The sequence below is a fragment of the Uloborus diversus genome, chromosome 2 (assembly GCF_026930045.1).
Source record: "Uloborus diversus isolate 005 chromosome 2, Udiv.v.3.1, whole genome shotgun sequence".
In the NCBI taxonomy this organism is placed as follows: domain Eukaryota; kingdom Metazoa; phylum Arthropoda; class Arachnida; order Araneae; family Uloboridae; genus Uloborus; species Uloborus diversus.
This window is the reverse complement of record NC_072732.1, coordinates 78,144,360-78,158,771: the sequence shown is the minus strand read 5'-3', so window position 1 is coordinate 78,158,771 and position 14,412 is coordinate 78,144,360. Positions and strand designations below refer to the sequence as shown.

Below are 14,412 nucleotides of genomic sequence, written 5' to 3'. Positions count from 1 at the left end.
TAGTTTGTAAAAATGCAATTCATCTCAAAAATTAGGATCTAGTAACTAGCATAAATAGGGGTTGGCAGGAGTGGCTCTCGCCAGGTGCGTAGCAGCCAGAGGGTGGCATTTCAACTGATTAAAAAAAGAAATTTAAAGAGTTTTTTTTTAATCATAAAATTTGAAAAATTCTTTAAAAAAACAAAAACAAAAAACCCTCGCAAGAGAAAAAGCTAGAGACATATACCTAACATCTACTGAGAAAGAACAGTGAGCATCGTTGAAAACAATTCTAAAAAAGAAAATAAGAAAAAAATTACAATGCTGCCTCCTATTTGTTAAATCAACTAATCAAAATGTTCCAGAAATTTTTTTTTCTTTGGAAATGGCAAGCGATATTACATGAACTACAGTAAAAGCATTTATTTAAAGCTGGTTACTGTCTAAACCAAGAATGAAATAAAGAATTAAAACATTTTTTTGAAATAGGAGATTTTTCATATGTATGTATGAATAAATAAATACATGTGTTTGAAACTATATTTGAGCTCACCAATGTAATTTAATCATTTGTCTTTTGTTTTTTATTTTGTTAGGCATCACCAGAAACATTTATTCTAAAAGAATGCATTAGGTAAGTTTACTTTATGCTTTTTATTTTAAGGTTGAAAAAAAAACTGACTTCTAATCACTATGTAAATTTTTCATGAAAGAGCAATTAATACATTCACTAATTTAACTCATGCCTTTTTCATGTCTGTAGTTTTGAATTAGATGCAAGCTAAGTTGACAGAAGAGCATTAATAGTATAACAAAGAAATTTTTTAAGATAGGGGAGACCGGGGTTAGTTGGCATAGTTTTCACTTTTCAATTTTTCTAACTTTTTCTATTGTAGTTACGGTAAAAGTAATTTATGCCTGAGATAGGGTAACATCTTGGCTACAAAAAAACACTGAAAACATCATCTAAACTTTACTAAGAAAGTCATGAAAAATAATTTCTGATGGCGTCTCAACAGTGCCAACTTACCCCGAAGCCGGGGTAAGTTGACATTCTTCGGGGTATGTTGGCATAACATTGTTTGAAATGGTAAATATGTATCATTATAACAATTTTTTATTTTTTAAATTTTTATTTCAAAATACTATAAGGTAATAAGTCAAAAGGTTTGAAAAAACATGTAGTTAGATTACAAATGTTTCATCTCAACTGCAAAAGATGGTTCGTTGCTCATCTGAAGAAGTTGGTTAATCCTCCCCAGAACTTTGTTGTTCGGGTACCAGACTGTGTCTGTGTTCGGGTACCAGACTGTGTCTGGTACCCGAACAACTGTGGCCAGACTGGCTCTGGCCTCTTCCATTACTTTATAATTTTCACCATAGTGGAGACTAAAAAGTCCTCGTTATCGACTTCCAGTATTTTTCCTGGATATTTGTGGGCCCCATACTTCACTACCACATACTCACCTACATGGTAGGAATCAACTCCAATTGCAGCATTTATTGCTGTCTCATCTGCAGGTGGTTGGAGCTGTGTAGGACGTGTTGCTTGAGGCAGACCAGATCCAGTAGAAATCGGTTCGTCTTTATTTTTATCATTGGACTAGGGAAACAAGAAACATTAGCTATCCTCACTTTCTGCATACGGTATAGCATTAGGCAAAGGATCATCACATTCACTACTACTAATCTCTTCCCTCTTTGAACGTTTCTTATTTGTAATATTTTTTGATTTCATTGGCCATAACCTTGGTTTTTGTTTTCTTTGTCCCTTCAGCTTAAACTGTTTTTTTCTTATGTTTTTTCTCCGTTCTTTCTTTTGCCAGTTTATTTTTTACAGGGGTGTCCGTTAGGATAGAACTGTGCCTCCTCTTTCTCCATTGGTTACTCCGTATTTGTGACCCTAGTTTTGGAAAAGGCTGAATGTCTTTTGAGGTCACAAGTCCACCTGTTTTGGAGGAGCAGGTTGTACTATTGGGGGTTAAAGGTTCACTTCTTTCGACGCTAGCACTAGGGACATTGTCAACACACACACACACAAGCAGTGAGTAGGAAGGTATGGAAGTAGGTATGAAAAATTAGGCAGGAAGGTAACCTACTTTAGATTTCAAAATCTAAAGCCTATTTATTTATTTGTCTTTTACCTATTTATTTTTTAGGCCTACCTATTTATTTGGTTTTTACTCTTACCTGCCTGGGAGCTTGATATCCACGTAGATCGTCAATGGGTGCATCAATGGGAACAGCAGCACCATACTTCTCTCGTGCTTTCTGACAAAATCTAGCTAGGCTGCGCACAGGGATTTAATACTGCTCTGAGGAGGCTGAAAGGCTCCTCCTATCCACAAGATGGACATGAACCGCTTTTCGGATCAAGTCGTCAGAATACTTCCCTCTTCCACTTTTTCTTTTGTAGGTCCTCATTTTCAACTGCAATAAGAATTAACAGTTCTTTGTAAGTATTTATAACTATGCGATGCCACACCAACATACTGGTAGGGTAACTTGGCATAAATCGCTGACCTGTGCCAAGATACCCTGAGTGAACAATGCCAACTAGCCAAAAAGGCTTTCTAGAAAACGTATTGTCCCTACCCGAAATACGAACGACTGGGAATGCAGTAAGTGCATCAAACCCCAGGCTATTAGTCACTGTATCCACCATAAAATGTGAGTACATGAACTAAAATTTTAAGGGTACTGAAAAAAGAAAAGTAAATAGAGAAAGAAATTTACTCACTAGCTAGAAAATCACAAAAAACTCGGTTTTCTTCGAATGCACGCTCGCAAGACACTAGCTGTTGTGGATGATGCAACAGGTTGGCAAGTATGTCTCATCACGACGGCAGCCCTCTGGGCACTCTGTAGTAGAAAATAAAAGCACAATGCCAACGTACCCCTTATGCCAAATAGTCCTGGTCTCCCCTATTACTTTTTTTTTGTTTTGAATTTTGATTGTGTTGAAAATAATAAAAATTTAAATTCCCTACACATACCTGTATATCTCTGCTAAGAATAATGAGATAGGCATAAGTCAAGAGTAATAACAAGGTTTTATTGAAACAATCTGATTAGTAGTAACAAAGAAAACAACTCTCTGATTTCCAGAGAAGTGTGGTATAGTACAGTATTGATTTTGTAAAGTTTTTCAATTAATTGTTCGACTTCACCCATCTTAAAGTGGCAAAAATTTTAATCTACAATTTATTATATTGTCTTTCTGACTTTTACAAGAACTTAACTTTATAATAAAGGTAACATTAAATATGTTTTATTTTTCTCTCGCTCTCCATTTGTGTAAATGAAGTATTTACATTTTTATTTTAATATTTTAGGCGCATGTCCGATTCTATTGATAAAAGATTTTGTTTTGATATAATATCAGAAGATAGACCAACTGTTCTAACATTTCAAGCTCTTTCTGAAGAAGACCGCAGATTGTGGATGGATGCAATGGATGGGAAAGAGCCTGTATGTATAGTTTTAATCATGCTGTACTATTTGTTGTTATTTTGACTATGACTATTATGTATCCAAAAAAATATATCTTCACTCTTTGCAGTTATGTATAACTCTTAAATAGAGCTCAAGTATTCTTATTTTTTTCTGTAGCCTAAAATCCACCCGAGATTTGAGATGTGAATAATCAACTTTATAATTAAATATTAAGTATAAATTTAAAATAGAATAACATTATTAATGTTAAATGTTTAAAAAAAGAGAATCAACTTTTATTTGTGTTTTTAATCATGGTTTAATTTGCATAAATATAGGTTGAATAAAAATTCTATCATAATCTTTAATGCTGTGCTTTGCTTCCATATGCTATGCATCCATATGAGAGGATTTTTTTCTTTCATTCTTCCTTTTTAATATACCTTTCATTAATCTACTATTCTAAAGAGTTGTTTCACCATTTGAACTTTAATTGATAATATGTCTGAAAATACATACTTGTTTTGCGACTCTTAAAAAAAAAGCATACAAGAGCTGCCTAAATATTAAAAAAAACCAATGGATTTGCAAAAAAAATCTACAGATATAAATAATTTGTTTATTCCATTTCAGGCATATAGTCAAATTGGTAAACAGCCTAAACAAGAAGAATGTAAGTTAATTTATACATGCATATAGATTATATACTTTTTGACTTTTTGTGTGCATGCACTGGTATACTGTTTTCAAAACTTAAACAATCTTTTTTTCCCCCCCTCGGAACTCCAAAAGGTGTAAAATGAATTTTAGAAAAGAGAGTAACGTATTCTTCTTTAAAGATGAATAAATCATGTTAGTGAAAAAAAAATGAATAGAATGCATATTGTATGAAATTAAATATAATTGGCTGTATTTAATGCTTAGCATTTGTGCAAATAATAATTGCACCTTGCCTGCTCCAACAAGAATAACAACAAACAGATGTCCTATTGTAAAAAAGGACTCAAACTCTTGAGCTACACTACTCATATTTACCAGCTTGTCAAGATTACTTATTGCTCTACCCATAGGCGGATTTACGGGGGTGCCAGGGGGTGCGCCGCACCCCCAAAATTTTTGGTTGGGCTTTGAAAAAAAATTAGTTTAGTATATTTCACTCAGAAACGCAGTTGGGGGAAAAAATTCATAGCTGCTATACTAGTAAATTTACTTGAATCCAGTGTATCACTACACGTCGCTAGTGAAAGTAATTTTATCCATTTGGGGGAAAAAAAAACCCCTAATAAATAATTTCATGCAAATAAAGAAACTTCTCAAACAATTTATTGTTCAGTGCTGTGTTATTGTATAGAATAATTGCATGTTCTGTAATTGGGTGTTTATTCGTATATCAATACAAGTTCTTCTATTTTAAAACAACAATGGCTAATAAAGTCCAAAAAAAAAACATGGCTATTGCAAGAAACTTGATCAATAAAATCTACAGCGAAATCAACCGAAAACCATCAATTTTAAGGTAAATAATCAAAAATTTTTGAAGGAGTACTTCCGGAAATTTTGCTGCAGTTGTGCATCCAGGGGGGAAGGGGCACAAGACTAGTGACCCTCCCCACAAAATGCTGAGTAGATGTTTTTAAAAAAATATTCTTTATTATTGAAGAGAAGAAAAGATCTTATTTTGGGAAAATGCAATTATTTTACGAAAAAGAAAAAGAATGTTGGGGAAAAATCTTAATTTCTCTTTCAAAAAGAAATATTGACATATAAATTTTTCAACAGCTTCAGATTATTGGCGGCGAATTATGTGCCTTCTCGCACAATCCTCTTTTTTTCATATCTCTCCCTCCTTTTCTTTCTTTTTATTTTTTTTCTATTTCGTTTTCATTTTTTCTATTAGTCCTCAAAATGTTTTTTCTCCAAAGCCCTTTCTCCAGTTAAAGTTATTACAGAGTACCTAAAATTTCGTTTCTTGGGCTTCACTTTCGCAAAATTTCCAAGGAAGATCTTCTAATCACCTAAATACATCGAAAATCGTTTACAATTTTGGAGCTTCGGTTATGAAAAACTGCAGTGTCCCTAACGTTACCAAATATGGTCTTACACTCATGTGTTACTTACACCATGTAACTTACACCATGACATTAATTTTGGAAAATATTCGAACAAGGGCCTATGACCCCCCTTTCTCTATTATCATCAAAGAGTTAATATTTTGGTTTTGAAAACTACTATTTCGAAATATTTAAGTGGGATAATCCTTTTTTTTTAAATACCATGGATTGTTGTAGAAGAACTTCATTTTTAGGACTTCAATTTCGAAAATTTTCCAGGGGAGAGCTCCAGAACACCCTTCCGGTAACAGCATCAAAAATTGTCCTCCGTAGTATTTTTGGAACTTCAATTATGAAAAGTTAAAGAGGTAGCATGGGGGAGGGGAGCGGGTTACGTATTTCTATCTGCTTTTCAACCAACTATTGGAGACAGTCTATGAGTCTCATTCATAACCCAAACTATAAATATGGACTATAATCACATTTATAAAACTAAACTTCTAAACATAGCCTTGGAGCCACACGTATTTTTCTTGCCTCTAAAATATCACCAAGAACTGTAAAACTGCGTTTTCAAAACTACTATTTCAAATTTTTTCTGGGGCGTGAATATCCCATTTCAAACCAATAGATAGATTCACCCATTGCTTCTAATATCGACTTTCGTTTAAGACTTTTTCTGCAGTTTGAAATATTAAGGATTGCTCATCCCCTAATCTTACTAAATATGGTTTACATCGCGTTTTTTAAACTTCAAAGTGTGTCCCGCCCTAAAATTATTTTCTGATTTCGCCACAGTCTTGTTATTCCGGGAATACCCCCCCCCCCTCCAATCCCTGTTATTGTTGCACCCCCAAATATTTCGGCCTAAATCCGCCTATGGCTCTACCATGTGTAACATCCTCCAGATGGTTTCTTCTAACCACATTGCAGATACGAACTCTATTTGAACTTAGAGTGCCCATATTTAATGTTGTCTTTTACTTTTTTAATTGCAATCTTGCAGTGCTGGAGTAGCTGACTGTCTGCCCTTGTGCACTGGAATAGCCAACATTCCTTGGGGGGTGTCAGAAGAGCCTGAATTTTCTTCTAGGGTGGCGTCACAATGATCATTACATGTGTATTTATTACCAGATTGGATTGGCATTATGGCTTAGGAAATAGGGTTTTGGGGAGGGTATTCCCTTCCTGCTAATCCTGATATTTGTTCATTGTCCTTATTATTTGAAAACAATCGACCATTCAAATGAGTTCAAAATTATCCTTAAAATCCTCTTGTATGAGTTTTAGGCCAAGAGCTCTATCTGATAGATATGATAAGTTAAAAGAAACTGTGTTTTAGTTCTGGATTCATATATGTTGAAAAAATTTTGTAGATTGAATATAGAAAAATTTTAAAGAAAAAATGAAACAGGGAAATTCGCCTTGGCTAAGACTTTTTTGCACAAAAAATGTTTTGATTGAATCATATTATTTCTTCATAAGGTATTAGGTGGTGACAAACTTTATCTTGCATTTGTAGCCCTTATTTCAAAGTTTCATTATCAAATATTTATTGAATTAAGTTATTTTCTTTTTTACTTATGTTTATTTCCAGATGCATTTTTGTTGAACATTTTGCTTTCTTTGATACTTTTTTTTAATAAATATATCACAAGAAAGTAAGCTAAAAAAGCAAACAAAAAATAAATAAGCCATCAAATAAATAAAATTATAAAAACCAATGTAAGGATTCTTTAGACATGAGGCAATGATAGAACCAAGTTATATATATATATATATATATATATATATATATATATATATATATATATATATATATATATATATATATATATATATATATATACATATATAGTTTGAAAAAAAATTAAATAATTAAATCATGACCATAGATGTATATTGTTTTAGCTTCTTAATTTGTATCTTCATATTTACAGATTACTTAGATGAAGTAGGATTTGCTTTTGTAAGACAATGCATCGAAGTCATAGAATCCCGAGGATTGAATGATGAAGGCTTGTACCGTTTAGTTGGTGTGAGCTCAAAAGTTAACAAACTAACTCAAATGGCTTTAGGTGAGTAAAATGTGCACGATGATTTCATTTGTTAAGTTAGTCATGACAAATAGATGAACTCTAAGTTGCATTAATATAAATACAAAAAGAACAAGCAGCACTATGCTTTGAGCCTAGCCAGGGCTTGATCGATCATCAAACTTCCATGCAGATTAAATATCCTCTTGAAATTAATCACCCTATGTCAAGTAACAACTACATAGTGTATATGTGAGACTTCAATTGTTTATTTCATAGATTTTATTTAAAAACACAAGTGGTGAATTTATCATGTTGCAATTGCTAGGGAGAGGGGGGGGGGGTGCTTGACCAAAGCCTGATTAACACATTTATTTAATTAATACCAAGCTTATTTCTATTTTAAATGTTTTGTCCAATTAATCAAGTGCATGGGGGGCAAAGTGAAATGGTTCGTTTGGTTTACTTACTCAATTATATATTTAACCACTTATGTATTTATTTACTAATTAATTCATTTGCATTCCTTCATTTAAAAATTAACTTATTTATTCATTTATTCACCTATTTTCTTGTTCATTCACTATTTTATTCACTGTCAATTAATTTACTTTATTCATTCATTATTTTAGTTACTCAATCATTTGATCAAAATATTTTTAATAATTAGGTAGAAAATATATCGTTTCCTTTGTAAAATATTATATTTTTCACTTTGCCCTATGAGAAAAAGGAGTGAAAATTTTCCACATGGTTTTTAATATACAAATTTAATGCCAAAAAAAAAAAAAAAGATTCAATGCAAAGTTTGTTATAAAATACATTGTTCTTGCATAAAAAGTTTCTTAAATATTGTCTATTTTTGTAAACACAAACATTGTCTTCTTTCGTTGTATAGATAGGCGAAAAAGTGACAAAATAAACTTAGATGATACAGATGAGTGGGAAATAAAAACTATTACCAGTGCTTTAAAAAATTATTTTAGGTAAGTATTATTTTATGCAATTTTTCTCTCTTTGCAGGGCATATATTTGTCTGAAAAATTAATTAAAAATTTTCCAATGTTCTCCTAGAAACCTTCCAGAACCCTTAATGACATTCCGGTTACACAGTGCCTTCATAGCTGCAGCTAGTAAGTTTTATTTATTTATTTATTTGCTCATTTTTTTATGCATACGAAATAAGTTGAGTACTGTGTTTTTGATTGTGGCTTTATTTTTATTTCAACAACCATTTGTACTTCTAGAAACATTTTACTCTCCTTGTTTTGTTTTTATTTCACTAGATATTCAACAGTTGAATTAGGAAATCTAAAGTGAATCTATTTAAAATTTAAATGCAATATTTAAAATTCTGATTTTGTACGATTTTTATTCATTTCAAAAAACTTCCAATAAGCAACCACCTCCTTTAAAAACCAATTTCTATCACATTAGCTGGTTGCCATAAAAAGGTTTTACTGTAATACAAATTCATTTATGCATCATAATATCAACAGTATATGAATTATTACTCTCTTAATTTTTAGAACTAGATAATATGGATGAAAGAATTGAAGAAATACAATCCCTTGTTCATCGATTACCAAAACCAAACTACAGTATGTTAGAAATTCTTATTGCTCATCTTTGCAAGTAAGTATATTTTCGAAAAGAAAAAACAAATTTTGGTGGGGGAAAATGCATAAATGTGCTTTGGAGTAATAAGAAAGGTCTTTATGAGGGCAAAAAATGTGTACTTGTGAAAAGTCTTATATCTTATTTCTAGAATCTCTTTTTGTATTGAAAAGGGTGCAAATTTTGTACTTTTTAAACAGGGTTCGTTGATTTAAATCAGCTTGATTTAAATCGAGATTAAAATCATGATTTAAATCAAGTGATTTTTTTTAAAAATCATTGATATAAACCAATTGATTTTAAAAAAGGTTTTTTTTTTTTTTTTTTTTTTTTTTTTAAAAACAAAATCATTGATTAAAACCAGTTGCATTTATTTTATAAATTAATTTTGCATTTTTAGAATTTGTGGCTCTGAATTTAACAATTCTGCATTATGCAATCTTAACTCCAACTGGCAAAACAACATAGATCCCTCTTTCTATGTCTGTAATAGGTTTTTAAACTCTTTCAATATTGCTTTTACTCCATAATTAGTTGTTCAGAACAAAATAAAAAATTGCAGTTTTTCTCACCCATTGTGACAAATATGTTATGGTCAAAAAATGTAATTTTTCAACATATTATTTTATACCAAAAATGTAAATGATGATGGAAACCTTATCTTTTAGCAAAGAGAAAAACAAAATCACATCTTATCTAAACATTATAACATATTAATAAATCTTTAAAAAATATTAAATATTTAATATTTTTTAATACTTTTCCTATACTTTTCCTATTTTCAAAAGTAAGCTGAATGGATTCATTAGTTCAGATTGCTTTATTATCGAGTTTTTTTTTTTTTTTTTTTTTTTTTTTTTGCCTTCTTCATCCCAATTGAATCAGTTTCAGAACTTTTGTTGACTCTAAGCTGATGAACATAGAAAACTGCCAAATTTTAAGAATCTTTTCTTCTAAAAAGTATGAAAATTATAATTCTAGGAAATAGTGGTATTACTGTTTCCTAGAATTATAGTTGAAGGATTGGTTCTTGTAGCATTCAATTTTAATTTGAATCATGCATTTGTGTAAACAGATCTACTTAAACTATTATTGAAAATAGCTACTGCCATGAAATGAAAATAGCTAAAAAGTGCTTTTTCATCTATAGTATGAAATATATTATGTTCATAAATTTTAAAGTAATTAATGCCCACAAATTTTTGAAGATTTTTAAAAAATCAGAAAAAAAATCTGATTTAAATTTATAAAAATCCAATTTAAATCGAAAAACCACAAACTCTGTTTTAAATATAGTTGTATATTTTTTTAATGAAAGTAATGTGTTCATTTCCACATATCAAGAGTACCATTTTATATGATTTTAAAAATGCATATGTCTCTTCTAGGATTTTTTTTTTCTTTCTTTCTTTCTTTTAAATTTTTTAGTTCACATAATTTTTCTTCTACTCAAGGAAGAATATTTTTTTGTATTTTTTTTTCTAATTTAATGGGTAATATTGATGTAAAAGAACTAGACTCTAGGAAAACTACTGCTTTGATGTTAGCAGGCTGTATCAATCTATTCAGTAAATTATGGAAAAATTCTTACTACTAATATGTGCAAAGACTTTTCGCCCAAAAATCAACCAAACACTTAACATCTCTTTTCATTATAATGTTCCTTTACGGGATGGACTTATGGATTCATTAAGCAAAGCATGTTGTCATTAGTAATGGGCCATTTGATTGGTTGATAAGTTATGTAAGCAGAACTTCTTTGGGAACATGGAAAGTGAACTATCTCTCATCTTGGGATTCTCTGGGAATCATAGGCCAGAGTCATGAACTTAAAACGATTCATAAATGAGAGCATTGGAGAAAAAAGTTCTTATAACCACTAGAGACATTATGATAAAAATACTAAAACTGGGAATTTATTACTCAAGCAGCAAGCAAAAATATTTAGTCTATATATTCTTTTGTTTCTTTTACTTAAAAATTCCAGTTGATGTGTTATTCAGAATATTGCAGCAAAAAGTTTTCAGATATGAAATTATTCTTTCATGCCCAGACTATATCCATGGAAAAGAGAATTGTTATTCTTTCCAGTTGACATGATTTGAACTTAAATTCCTTGACTATAAGGCTTTGGTCTGATAATGGAAGACTGTTAGTTAAGGTTAGAATATTTAGCCCTGTGTTATTTTTGTAGTAACAAAGCTGACAGTCTGAACCACAGAATAAAAGTTTTAAATAATTTTTGGACCATTTTATGAGTAGCATTATGTGTTTAAACATGTTTGCTGTAGTTTAGAGCGATCAATTTTTCATCTCTCGCTCTTCGCTGGTTTTCCATTTTCGACGAATGCAGATTTTTATGTTGTTTCAAACAAAAGCCTGAATTTCTGCTGAACTTGAAGCCCAATATGATTTGTTGTTATATCATCTAAAAGTTAGTGAAATGATTCAGTTTTTGGTAGATTTGCCCGATTGTAGCTCATAGGGTTGTTTTTGAAAATGCCGATTGATAACTGTGACACCCAGGGTTCGTACAGGTCATGGAAATCCTGGAAAATCATGGAAAAAAAAATAAGCAAATTTCAGACCTGGAAAAGTCATGGAAAATTTCAATTTTCATTCAAAGTCATGGAAATTTATTTAAGGTCATGGAAAAATGTCCTGGGCAAAGCAAAAGTAACTGTCTCTAAAAGAGCATTAAAAATCTTGAGTGATTTAACAGTATTGCACATAAAAGCTATTAAAACTGGAGAATTGAACAATCCCAAAAACAAATCTGAATTTTGAAATCCCATTGCGTACACTTCTGTAGCAGCTGCCCTTCTTTTTTTTGCAATGTGAATTTACTGCTTGGTCATCACTAGTTTTGAATTTATCAGTATTTTCAACACTTCTTATATTTTATATTCTGGAGCAGCGAACTTACATGTTCTTGATTTTGCCACGCCCACTCACGCAATTCAGTTGTATCCAAGTTCGTTTCCATCACTCGTAAAAACTTTATTATTAAATTTATCAGAGTTTATCTTAATTTGTTGAAGGTTTTAGAAAATAAAGATCTTTAGTCAGACGATAGCATACAGAAATAGGGTAATTCTAATACTCAAAAACAGTAGTGCCCAACATGTGGCCCGCAAAACTCAATGTCAGGAATCAAACACTAAGTTCTAGAATTTTTAAACCTATTGATTAGTATGCATTTGAATATGTGCAAATAAAAGTACATTTAAATCAGAAGATTTATTCACTACTGATTTTTTTAAAAAATAAATATCTGGCTTGGAAACATTAATTTACTACAGAATGTGGGTTTACTTTAAAGAACCAAAATACTGTTAAGTTATGTGGATGATTAAACGCATTGTTGATACTAAAAGACAACTTTTGAAGCAAATTTATTGAAACTTATTAATGAGTCATTCAACCTTTGTCCCATTCATTATCATTCTACCAGTTTACAAAAAAAAAAAAAAGTTAGACATTAAACATCATTATATTCCATTCACTGTATTTTTACTTAAATTTGTGATGAAGACAAATAAGAATAGCTTAGTTTTTTCTGGTGAACACTGATATTTTTTCTGTCACAAGTAAGTGCTTCAATGAGGTGGTGGCATTCAGGTAAAAGTTTTGCTGATACTCATCGTATTAAATTGTACTGTTCTCTTCATATAACAAGGTAATGAACATTTTTATGAAGTCATGAAAAAGTCTTGGGAAAGTCATGGAATTTTTTTTGTCCAAATAGAGTATGAACCCTGGACACCATTTCTATTCTGAATGTGTCCAATGTTTCAAGTCTTGTAGCTCGCTGTAAAATGCAATTATTTTGATGCAAAAAGTGGCTTTTTTTAGGATTTAGTCTGCTCTTTCCAAAAAATGTACTTATTTTGTGTGTAGGTCCTACAGAATCTCAAAAATTGGTTGTTTTCTCAGAATTTTTGTTTTTTTACTCATTTTTCTTATATCTACCATAACTCGGTTACGGTTAAGGATTGAACACGATAATGAGTGTTTTTATGCTCCGCTTGGACTCTTCTACTACCCCTTTCGTATGGCAGATTTGATCAAACTCACCGTGTATATCAAGCTCACTTTTCATGCAATGTGTGTGTGATTTATAGTTATTATCATTATTCACAATAGTTGTTTTAAAAACTCAAAGCTTGAAACTGTTAACATGAAACATAAAAATTATAATGAAATACACTTCTTATAATTTTAGCACTTTTGTTTTCTTGCCATGTATTAAACCAATATAAATAACATTCTTTCAAGCATATTTTCCTTTAATTTTCTGTTTCTTATTTGTAGAATTGCTAAACATGCAGATAAGAATTTGATGACAGTTTCAAATTTGGGTGTTTGCTTTGGCCCAACCCTTTTACGCCCAGAAGAAGAAACTGTTGCAGCAATTATGGACATCAAATTTGGAAATATTGTGCTAGAAATTTTAATTGAACAGCATGAAAAGGTATGACATTTTGTCGAAAGACAAAAACATGGCAAATACTATTTTTAAAATTTGAATGAAGTCAAAATAGCTATACATTCTACTACTTCTGCTTTTCGTACATACATTCTTTTGCAAAATATTTTTTTCAGTGATGCATTCTATCCCTCCTTTCCTTTCAGAGTGAGTATAAACAGTTGTGTTTTATCCACCTGCAAAACATTTTAATCCTCAATTTAATGTCTCTAAGGCATTAAATTGAGAATAGTGTGCTTTGTTGTGTGGCCTGTATTCAAGAACATCTTTTGATTTTTTCAACTTTGATTTGGATTAAATCCTACCTATACAATATTAAAATTTATGTCTCACATATAGCACACCACTGCTAAAAATGGACATTAGTTTAATGTCCACGATTTTTCCTAAAGTTTTTAAATTTTTTAAACTTTATGAATTGTATCCTAAAATAAAATTTTATTTTATTAAAAGGGTCTACAGATCTGCAGTCTAAATATATTATGTTGAAAATAGTAAATATTTCTTATATTTTCCAAATTAATTATTTTACTTGAAAAATGGTATTAGAGTTACATTAATTTGTATATTTATTGTTGTTATTAAATTTTTTTTAACCATATTTATTTGAAAACACTCATGAAACCCCTAGAAGTTTTGCTAATTTTACACTAAACCTGGTCATTCTCCTGGGCATTTGTAAGAGGACGCTGCATCCTGCCCTTATTCAGGCAACCTTTGATGCTCCCTACAGTCTTTTTTGTGTACTCACTTTCAGGCCTGGATCTGCGTACCTGCTGACCCCACGGGGGAGGGGTGGTACATA

General features: G+C 31.0%; 1 protein-coding gene across 1 annotated transcript in view; it reads left to right on the top strand.

The window, feature by feature from the left end:
* The window catches only part of LOC129235242 (rho GTPase-activating protein 26-like), a 235,843-nt gene that overhangs the window by 204,382 nt on the left and 17,049 nt on the right, over window positions 1-14,412 (top strand). Inside the window, exons 12-19 of the mRNA XM_054868951.1 lie at window positions 576-613; window positions 3,315-3,450; window positions 4,048-4,087; window positions 7,406-7,543; window positions 8,400-8,487; window positions 8,576-8,634; window positions 9,031-9,136; window positions 13,433-13,592. Of these exons, the coding sequence (XP_054724926.1) occupies window positions 576-613; window positions 3,315-3,450; window positions 4,048-4,087; window positions 7,406-7,543; window positions 8,400-8,487; window positions 8,576-8,634; window positions 9,031-9,136; window positions 13,433-13,592 (765 nt within the window). The remainder of the gene's footprint in view (window positions 1-575; window positions 614-3,314; window positions 3,451-4,047; window positions 4,088-7,405; window positions 7,544-8,399; window positions 8,488-8,575; window positions 8,635-9,030; window positions 9,137-13,432; window positions 13,593-14,412) is intronic.